Source organism: Nanorana parkeri, unplaced genomic scaffold (genome assembly GCF_000935625.1).
Source record: "Nanorana parkeri isolate BGI_ZX_2015 unplaced genomic scaffold, ASM93562v1 scaffold2568, whole genome shotgun sequence".
NCBI classification, from domain to species: Eukaryota; Metazoa; Chordata; class Amphibia; order Anura; family Dicroglossidae; genus Nanorana; species Nanorana parkeri.
Window position 1 is genome coordinate 95959 of NW_017308836.1, and position 10350 is coordinate 106308.

The window sequence follows — 10350 nt, forward strand, 5'->3', positions numbered from 1 at the left end:
CCTTGTCTCATAGCTTTGGTCCTCCATCCCCTCCCCCTTGTCTCATAGCTTTGGTCCTCCATCCCCTCCCCCTTGTCTCATAGCTTTGGTCCTCCATCCCCTCCCCCTTGTCTCATAGCTTTGGTCCTCCATCCCCTCCCCCTTGTCTCATAGCTTTGGTCCTCCATCCCCTCCCCCTTGTCTCATAGCTTTGGTCCTCCATCCCCTCCCCCTTGTCTCATAGCTTTGGTCCTCCATCCCCTCCCCCTTGTCTCATAGCTTTGGTCCTCCAGCCCCTTAATTCGTTTTGTTGCCCTTCTCTGGACTCTCTTCAGGTCCACGACATCCTTTCTGTGGATAGGTGACCAAAACTGAACCACATTAGGCAACAGTATGGTGACTCCAAAATATTGTGTTTCTTCTGTGTGACAAATAGAGACTCATTTTGAGCAGTGTGGTGTGCTCTCTGTTTCTCCCCGGTGGGGACAGTGTAGAATATTTAGTCAGGCTTGAAGGGTTTTAATCCCCTCTCCACTCTTTTTGTGTATTGCTACAACAGCCTGTTTTACTTATTCATTTATTATGTTTTGCTATTTTCCTTTACACCCCCCTGTGTATAGTATTAGCTAGTTCAGCCCTTAGCTAGGCTTCCTCAGCATGCAGCCAGTTAGTATAATTCTTATTCATGTAGAGTAAGGAAGATTTATGACAAGAATGCCTTTTTGGCACACGAGAATTGTCAGAAAAACACCACATACGGGACTCTACCGAGTCTTCTTGGTGAGTTAACACTGCCTGTGGATTTTGTCGATTCAGCAAGCTACCATCCTGCCCATACAGACTGGGTCTTGGGTGGCTTTCATGTTGCACACAGTAACCTTTGAGACTGAACACCTTTACCAATTCAAAAGAAAAAAACAATGTTAGCTAATGCAGATGTCAATAATACCGTACAGTCTTCAATGTTCTTCTGAAGCAGCTTGATGATCATCCCTTCCTTGGTCTTCAGGACATTGTCTCCTATCACCGGTACCTGTATCTTCTTACTATCTTCCACTCTTATGTCATGCTGGATCGCTGGTGCTTTGGGTGGAATGATGTTAGTTTGGTTACCAAATTTGTCTTTAGTAACTTCGCAGAAAATCCTCACAGTTTCCTCACTCGTGTCCACAAGATGTATTCTCCGCAGGGTGGTCTGCTGGTTCTCCACGTAGATCCGTACAGCTTCCACTATATGTTCAATGCATAACTTTAGAGGGAAAGCAAAAATACCGGAGCTGACTGCTGGGATCGCTATGGAACGGTGGTTGTTCTCAGCAGCCAGCTGCAAACTGGTGGTGATGGCCCTCCTTAGAAGACGTTCACAAAATGAGCGCAAACGCGCAGACCACCGGGGACCGACGGTATGTATGACCTGTTTGCATGGCAAGTTACCCGCGTCAGTGATTACCGAGTCTCCAGGGGACACTCTGCCATTCTTCCTGATGATACGGTCACAGTCGTCCTGCAGCTTATGTCCAGCTGCTTTCAAAATGGCATTGGCCAGGCCCCCCATGTGTTGTAGGTCTTCATTGGCTGCATTAACAATGACATCTACGTTATGACGGCACAGGTCACCTTTGTAGACGGAGATGATCAACCCATTTGGAAGTGTAACTTGGTATTTGGCATCACCCGGTACAAAGTCTTTAATAGTAGCCTCCTGTAAATGTATTGCGCAGTTAAATTCTTCCTTGGCAGCTGCAACGTGAACCTTTTCATTCATTACACAAAATGTCTTGGCTCCTGGTTTATCGATGAGCAGGGTATCGCAATGAAGTGAGGACAGAAAGTTCTTAATGAGCAACGCTGCCTCCTGAACATGCACCCTCGGGCCTGACGAGCAAATCCTGTCCCCAATCTTTGTCACGTTTACTTTTTTCGACATCTTCCCCCAAATGTCCTTCCTTCTGTCCTCAATGAACTGCATCATTACCTTGGACTTGACTGGAACACCTACTCGTATTGTGGAATTATTCTTCAGAAAGTCACTGACTTTTTGGTGGCACTTTTGTACATTTGAAGTCAGACCCGTGATGACCACATCATTCTGGGCCCCGGGAGGACATTTCAGTATGAGAACTGTGCACTTCCCTGCATTTAAGGTCGTGTTCATGTGTGAGAGTAGACTTCTCCACTCGGGACTTCCCAGGAGACCCTTCTCTTCAACAAAGATGGACACGCACGTCAGTCCTTGTTTCAATTGTTTTTCAGCCTCCTTCAAGACCTCCTCGGAGTAAGCAGTCAGTTTAACAACATTATCATCAGTTTCCAGCAGAGCATTAATGTTGTGTTGTGCAAAGAGGAGACAGGACAGTTTTTCATCACTAGTCAACACCAGAAACTGGACAAGGTGTGGACTTCCCTTGAAGCATTTGGATTTAATTTGTTGCTGAACGTTGTATAGCTCACGTTTGGCAGTGAGAACTTCATATCTCAATCCTGATATCCGAATCGTCTTTGTGCATCGTAAACAGTCTTCAGCTCCGGGACTTGCTCCATCATCTGCTTCTCTAGGCCGCTCATACACATTATCTGATATTGGGCCGGGGACATGGGTACCACCTCAGTCAGACTTTGATTCTTTTTTTCTATCCGTCTAGTAGTTTCCTCTACCAGGTTTCTAAATGTTGGATTAACCTCAGTTACCCTCTTGGACTTTCCAACAAGGTAAACCTTCCCTGCAGCCAGATCAGTTTTGACCTGTACTCCGTTATTCATGAAGCTGGTAATTGTTTCTCTGATGGCCTCCCAGACCACATGGTTGATTTTGTACTGCACAATTTTGTACATTGGGACAACCTTTGTCATGATACTTCGATTGGAAGACATTCTGGGAGGAAATATGAGTTTGAAGATGGGACATGGGCAGCCTTCCTCTGGCCATATGACCTCATATTGTTGGCTTATCTCCTTCTTGTTTATGATGTCCTTTACCTTTTTATCAGCCCAACTACTTGGGCTGATACTGAACTCTAGAGTTGAAGGTCTTCCCACACAAGCTTCCTTATTCCCATACTGCATTGCGGGAAATTAGTTCTTTCTCTTGGGAAGCCCATTTGTTTTTTTCAGAACTCCTTTAACAACTGAAAAGAGAGGAAGGTAGAGATTCAAGGTAATGACACAGTAAGAACACACGTTACAGTGTATATACCCCTGTCAGGTTATGTTTTGCTGTATGAGTCCTGTTGGGGACATTTCCATTCACTTCCTGTCCCACAGGTGCAACAGGTAATGGAAATCTCTACATAGTAAGGGAAATTTCCTTATCAGACACTTGTCACCAGAACAAAACAGACTCTATTGGAGGACTTCTCCTCACCTCTTGTTCTGGTGACCCCCCCCACCCAGCCCAAGGTTTTATGACTCAAGCATGCTCATTCAACAATATGTTGGTTTCACAGGGTGGTAGTCAGTATCAGCAGTCACAAGGTAGCTGATGCACTACCTCATATTAAAAGTGCCCGGGCTAGCAGCACCATTATCTTGGCTAATGCCCCTAGACCTCATCAGCAATGGAAGGAGGATTTGCCCCTCTTTTATTGGACTCAATGTTGCTGCTGTCTGAGTTGGACACCAAGCCTGCTGAACACCCTATGTCGGGTCTCAGCCCGTATTCCGGGCCCAAGACGCACTCCCGCAGGTGTCACACGCCTCCGTGCGACGCAGCGGCCCGGCGAGGCACGCCCACGTGCGTCATGACGCACGCCCAGTGATGTCACGCGTGCTATATAAGCAGGCTCAGCAGGCTCAACCATTGCTGAGTGATCTTCAGCCAGTGACCAGTGCCTGTTTGTTCTGATTCCTGGATTCTGCTATTCGATTGACCCGGCTTGTTCCTGACCATCCTCTGCTATAGAGCCCCAAGGCCCTGGTACGTCCGCACCGCCTGCACCGGCCACTGGGCGGTAGTTCCGCCACTGCTCTGACCAATCCCTGAGCAGCGTGACTCAGAGGTATGGCTGGAGGAAGGTGATTAAAGGTCTGGGGACACCTTCCAGAACTCTCTCTCTCCCCTGGGAGGAGGTCTGTGTGCTACAGGATGCCTGGCCTAGACCTCAGCATGAGGCAGATGCTGGGGGTCCATTGGCCTTAAATTCTGCTGGAAAGGAACCTGATGGAAGCCGGGCTGGAGGTGGAATCTGCTTATGGAGGAGTGTCGCAGAGGAGCTGGTGAGAGCTGCCATCTGGACCCTGTAAGTGACCCCTCAACCTATTCCCAGGTACTGTACTGAAGAGAAGCCAGTCGGTGCACCACAAGTCCTCTGACAGTTCTCTCTCCAAGCCCTGGACTGTTCCTGGCTGTTCTCTGGTGTCACTACATACCCTGTTTCCCCGAAAATAAGACCTAGTACTATTTTTGGGAATTGCTAAAATATAAGACCTACCCCGAAAATAAGACCTAGTTGTGACTGATCCCTGGGCCGGTGGTGGCAAAAGGGGGAATTTGAAGAGCCGCAGGAGAGAATCAGCGGTGCCAGCGCTAGAGGAAGCGAGGTGGCAGCGGAGGGAGCAAAGCCGCATAAGCCGATGCTTCCCCTATAGTGTAATCTCCTGTCACAGGCGGAGTGATACCAAATGTACTCCGCCTGTGAGTAATCAATAGTGAAAGCGCGCTTCACTCATTCTGGCCAGCGATGGTTAACAAATTGCTCTTGGAAAGGTACGACACACCTGATTGCCCTGATCACCATATTCTTAACTTTGACACTGTCTTGTAAATCTTCTACCGGTAATAACTTTGGATTGTTGTACATTTAAAAAAAATAAGACCTAGTGCGTTATTTTGAGCCAAAAAAAATATAAGACAGTGTCTTATTTTCGGGGAAACACGGTATTACTGATGGAGGACGTTGGGGGAGCCGCACACCTCACAGCAGTCCTGACCAAATAAGAGAAGATGGTCCTCGCAGTGATATTGGTTGAAATTGACATGTCATGTTTTCTGCCTTGAGGAAGGGACCCTGCGCGGCCCCGAAACGTCGGTTCTTTTTGGATTTCTATGACGCTTTTGTCCAATAAAAAGGACATATTTGCTTTCATTATTGAGTGCTGGTGATTCCCTGCTTGTTCTTTTACTACATATTACTGGTCGCTCTCACAGGACGGTTGTGCCATTGCTAAAGGTGAAGACAGAGTCCTCTATTTTTGATTACTCTGGAATCCTACAACCAGGGGCGTAACTAGAAATCACAGGGCCCCATAGCAAAATTTTGTATGGGGCACCCGTGATTGTTGGTTATGCCACTTGCAGAGCCCCAGCGGAGAGTGACCCTGCAGAGTCCGTCATAGACTCTCTATAGTGGGCTCTGCAGGGTCTGAGATCTCTTACCTGTCAGCGCCTCTGTGCTCGCCGGGCCCCGACTCCTGTTCCGTCCCCGGGCCCCGCCTCCTCTGCTATCGACGGGCCCCGCCTTCTCTTACATCACTGGCCCCACCTGCTCTTAGGTCGCTGGCCGGTGATGTAAGAGGTGGCGGGCCCCGCCTCCTCCTTCTTTCCGAACACCGCCCTCATCTGCCGCAGCGGCTGGCTGTCACTGACACAACTCCGCAGCGGCTTTGAAGGGAAATATGTCGTGGCCGCTGCTGAGCTGTGTCTGTGACAGCCAGCACCCCCACATGCCATAGCGACCCAGGCGGCCCTGGCCGGGCCCCCCTGTGCCCGGGCCCTATAGCGGCCCCTGGGTCGTTATGGCGATTGTTATGCCACTGCCAGCAACCCCAGTGCTCTCTCCTAGTTGCTAATGTGCAATAAATGCTTAAAAGACCCCACGACTCGAGCTTGTTTCTATTCTGGAGTGTCGGTGTTGCTGGAGCTGAGAAAAAGGGGCCGGTGGCAGGCAAAACAGGTAGGAGAGCCATAGTTACTAACCAGCGGCTCCTTCGGGGTGAGCGCTACACCATTCACACCGTGTCATGTCTTCCCCTTCTCTAATAAAATTCTCAGACTTATCATTACCGGAGGACACATAGATCTGGTGCACATGGACTGGTCTCTGGACCCAGAGCTGACAATGCCCTCACCATAGACCCCTCCCATCTAAAGGCATTTATAGTGATATTGTATGTATGTATAGTGTACAGTCACTATATGATCTTGCTGGTCTCCCCAAAACTATGGCCATGAATATGGAGTGCCCCCCTCCCTCCCCCCCCGTCTTTGCAGCTATAACATTTTCCACTCCTCTAGGAATGGCTTTCCACCAGATTTTGGGGGGTGTCTGTGGGAAATTGTCCCATTAGTGAGGTCAGGTGCTGATGTTGGATGAGAAGACCCGGGCTCACAATCGGCATTTCAATTCATCCCAGAGGTGGTCAGTAGGGTTGAGGTCGGGGCTCTGTGAAGGACACTCGAGTTCCTCCACCAACCTGGTCACACCGTGTCTCTATGGAGCTTTGTACACGGGGGACAGTCATGGTGGAACAGAAAAGGGTCTTCACCAAACTGTGACCACAAGGCTGGAGGAGGACAATTGTCTACAATGTCTTTGTATGATGGAGGATGAACAGGAACTTTCATTGGAGACACCTGACCTCCATCATTTGGAGGGGGAGTCCTGACACTTTTGGGTATAGTGTATGTAAATGGGGGAAACTATTTAATTGTTCCTCATATACTCAAGCTTCCCACTCTGCAGGGCAATGCTTTGCTTTATTTCTGCTTCTCACTATGTGAGTCTATAAGTTGGCTGATTTATTTAAAGTGAGGCACTCCCTGTGTAGCTGACATTGTATACGAACAGAAAGGAGGGTGTGTGAGCTTGCATCAATTACAGAACTTCCCCTAGTGGATAATGTACAGAGGTCTATATTTAAAGTGGAAGATTTGTTGCCTTATGAGGAACACATACAAGAGTTAAAGGAGAACTATGAGGGGGAGGGGCGGGTGCTTTTCACTCACCTCATAGTTCTAGCTACAATGAGACTGTCACGGGTCGGCTCAGTAGATCGGGAGGTGAGCGAACACATACCGGCGTTCGCTCACCTCTCGATCCTGTCACGGCTCTCTGAGGGGCTGGATTCCCCCCTCCCCGCTCCGATCCGCCAGCGCTGACTGGCTGCTCGGACACGGGAGGGGGCGGGTACAGCTGCCTTTGCCTCTAAAAAGGAGGAGCTAGCTGTCAGTCACGCAGCTGGGCGGATCCCGGCACAATTGTCGGGATCCGCTTCAGCTGCGGCGTCTAAGTATACCGCAAGCTACAGCTCCCTATATACTGAGCCTAGGATGACGGGAGGACGCTAGTTTGTGTCCTCCTGTTACCCTAAGGAGAACTATGGGGAACTATGCCGTACCCTGAAATATCACCTTTTGTTTGAATCATCACATATTCCACCCTCTCCAGAAATGGGACGTCTTCCTGAGCACTGTAGTCATAGTTAGTGATGTCACTACTGACCTAGCTGCTCACTGTTCTCCTTACTGGAGGGAAAGCTGTACCGGAGGACCTGCAGTGCACGAATCTCCCTGCCACACAAGATGAACAGCATGGTGTATGCAGGTCCAGTGCGGGGAGGAGCGCTCAGAATTGTATGTCGGTGAAACAAAACAGCAGCTACACCAGCGTATGGCACAGCGTAGAGGAACCAAACCCTCTGGTCAGGATTCACCAGTGTACCTACATCTAAAGGAGAAAGGTCACTCCTCTGAAGACAGCCAAGTACACATCCTAGACAGGGAGGAGGACTGGTGTAAAAGAGGTGTGAAAGAGGCCATTGATGTAACAATGGAGAAGCCAAGCTTGAATAGTGGGGGGAGGGGGGTGAGACATCTATTGTCTGTTACATACCATGCTGTATAACACGTCTCTCTCGGCAGGTTAATAACACCTCCCAGACTCCAATGATGCAAATTCAATCAACACCTGGCTGCCACTAACAGATTATGTGGATTGGAGCGACATTCCCCGTATTTACTCCCAGATAATTTTTGATACAAGTCATTCTGGATTGAGAAAGCTGGTCGGATGATCAGTGAAACGTCTTCAAGAAAAATACAGCCAGTCCAGTCGCCTTGACCTATTTTTTAAAGATTCTCCCTGCTTCTGCCTTCATTCTGTGAATCTGTGCTTTCTTTACCTCCACCCCTACACCTTTACCTCCCCCAGCAGTCGCCAGTCATCAGGGGGTCAGTTCTGATATGAAGAACCACACTGTGGCTCTACCAACATGGACACCGCAGGAAATTCTGGTGACTAGTCATTTGCCTATGGCTTACCCTTTATAGGGGGCATCCCATAGGACTTCCCCATTGAAGCCCCCTGTTAGTTGCTCCTCCTTTTTGGTCTTCTCCTGGCAGTGGGCAGTCCTGGATGATGCCAGACAGTGATGCTGACAAAGTAACATCATCATCATTCTCTGCATGAAATACACTGTGAGCACAGGGAGGGTGTGTTGCTCAGAGGATGGGGTGACCATGTTTTTATAACCGCTCAGGCCCCCCACAGGTTTACCTGGTTGTGGATCACAGCTGCAGAGATGGTAGTTAGTGGTTGGAAACACAGCGTAGCAGTATAGAAGCAGTCTTTTGAGTAAGCAGCCAATAAGCTAGCAAGTAATCCTGAGGTTTATGAATGAAACCAGTCCTTGATCGATAAGTGCAACAATTGAGCAACAGTCTTATGATTAATATACAGGTATTTGTTATGCAACAGTTTATGATTAAAGGAGAACTATGAGGTCAGGGCTTTTCCCCATAGTTCTCCTCGGGGTAACGGGAGGACACAAACTAGCGTCCTCCCGTCACCCTAAGCTCAGTATATAGGGAGCTACAGCTCGCGGTATACTGAGACGCCGCATCCGGAGCGGATCCCGACTGCGTGAGTGACAGCTGGCTCCTCCTATCTAGTGGTACCCGCCCCCTCCCGCCTCCGTTCCGCCAGTCAGCGCTGGAGGATCGGAGCGGGGAGAGGGGGAATCCAGTCACTCCCCTGTCACGGCAGAGAGCCGGCACAGGATCGAGAGGTGAGTGAACGCCGGTATGTGTTCCCTCACCTCCCGATCTACTGAGCCGACCTGTGACAGTCTCATTGTCACAGGTCGGCTAGAACTATGAGGTGAGTGAAAAGCCCTCACCTCATAGTTCTCCTTTAAGTCTACTTGCTGTTGTGGAGATGATTGCTGGAATGGGATTGGTGCCCTCTGGTGGAGCTTAGGGGAACGGCAGTCCCAGCTCAGGTAATCCGGCTCCCAGACTGGGCTGCAAGGTCCCTTGGAAGGAGCAGGTTGTCCCAGAGGATGGTGGAAGTCCTGTGCATGCAGGGCTTAGGGTTGGAGTGGAGATGGGGCTCTGACCGGCCCAATAGCAGTGGGGAGTTCGAGGTAGACTGACGGAGGGACTTGCCTGGCATCTACACGCTTGCATGAACGCCAGGCAAGTGCATCCGTTGGCCGCGCCAGAACCGGAGGTCAGGTAAGCCCGTTACAGTTTTGCGCTCAAAGTCTTTCCCCAGTCTACTGAGTTGAGTGACTCTGGGTGTTACTCAACCCGGAAGACTTGGCATTCTCTTCAGCCATCTTTGTGAACTAGGCACCGCTAGGAGATAGTACAGTCAAGCCTTTGGATGGAGGATGTCCCAGCCAAAAGCTTGACTGGGGGGTAAGTGATACACAAGGTAGTTAGTGCGTGGGTATGGGTTATTTAGGAAGTTCAGTTGTTAGGTAGAGGTGGCATAGACATCCATGGAGAGATGAGTTTTCAGGGATCACCTAAAGGGGGACAGAGAAGGAGATAGCTGGACAGGTTAGGGTAGGGAGTACCAGAGGATGAGAGAGGCTCTGGAGAAGTCCTGGAATCAGGCATGAAAGGAGGTGAGGAGGCAGCTAGAGAGCCGGAGGTCTTGGGAGGAGCAGGGAGGACAGTTTGGGTGATATTCGGAGATGGGGTTGGTCATGTTGCTCGGGGACAGAGTTGTAGATGGCTTTGTATGTTGTTAGTATTTTGAATAGAATGAAGGTGGGGGAGGGGTCTCTGTAGGCCAATACGGAGGAAGTTGCAACGGTTGGGGTGAGAGATATGAAGAGAGTGAATAATATATAATAATATACAGGAAGGGAAATCCTTTGGCAGGTTACACAGCCGCCGTGTATGTATTTGGTGTATATAGCTGTCTGCCGGGGGGGTCAGGTGACAATCATGTGACGCGTCTGAATACCTGTGCAGGTGGAATTCAATGATGACACTTCCAGGAATAAGAAACAAACCGCAGAAAACAGGAAAGTGACTGTGGTGGGAGTTTCGGTCTCTGAATAGAACACCATTTCTCTTCTCTCCAGTTATTCCATATGTTCTGCCCCCCCCCCCCCCCTCCCCCGCGGGACAAGGCGGGGGGAATA

The 10350-nt window shown here is 49.6% G+C and overlaps 2 protein-coding genes across 2 annotated transcripts in view; one reads left to right on the forward strand and one right to left on the reverse strand.

Annotated features, from left to right (window-relative positions):
- The window catches only part of FGF11 (fibroblast growth factor 11), a 37258-nt gene extending 31152 nt beyond the window's left edge, over nt 1-6106 (forward strand). The window contains exon 6 of the mRNA XM_018573842.1: nt 6096-6106. The gene's annotated coding sequence lies outside the window, so the exon portion shown is untranslated. The remainder of the gene's footprint in view (nt 1-6095) is intronic.
- On the reverse strand, nt 884-3042 carry LOC108801935 (poly [ADP-ribose] polymerase 14-like). Its single transcript, XM_018573840.1, has 2 exons — nt 2512-3042; nt 884-2476 (listed from the first exon to the last, which is right to left on the reverse strand). The coding sequence occupies exons 1-2, from the start codon at nt 3040-3042 to the stop codon at nt 884-886; spliced, it is 2124 nt and encodes a 707-aa protein (XP_018429342.1).
- Nucleotides 6107-10350: the final 4244 nt, after the last annotated feature.

Excerpts from the sequence above, each read along its gene's own strand:
- LOC108801935 (XM_018573840.1), bottom strand. The coding sequence starts at position 3,042 with ATGCAGTATGGGAATAAGGAAGCTTGTGTGGGAAGACCTTCAACTCTA. Across the intron at positions 2,477-2,511 it reads AGAAGCAGATGATGGAGCAA|ACGATTCGGATATCAGGATT; the intron begins GTCCCGGAGCTG and ends CGATGCACAAAG.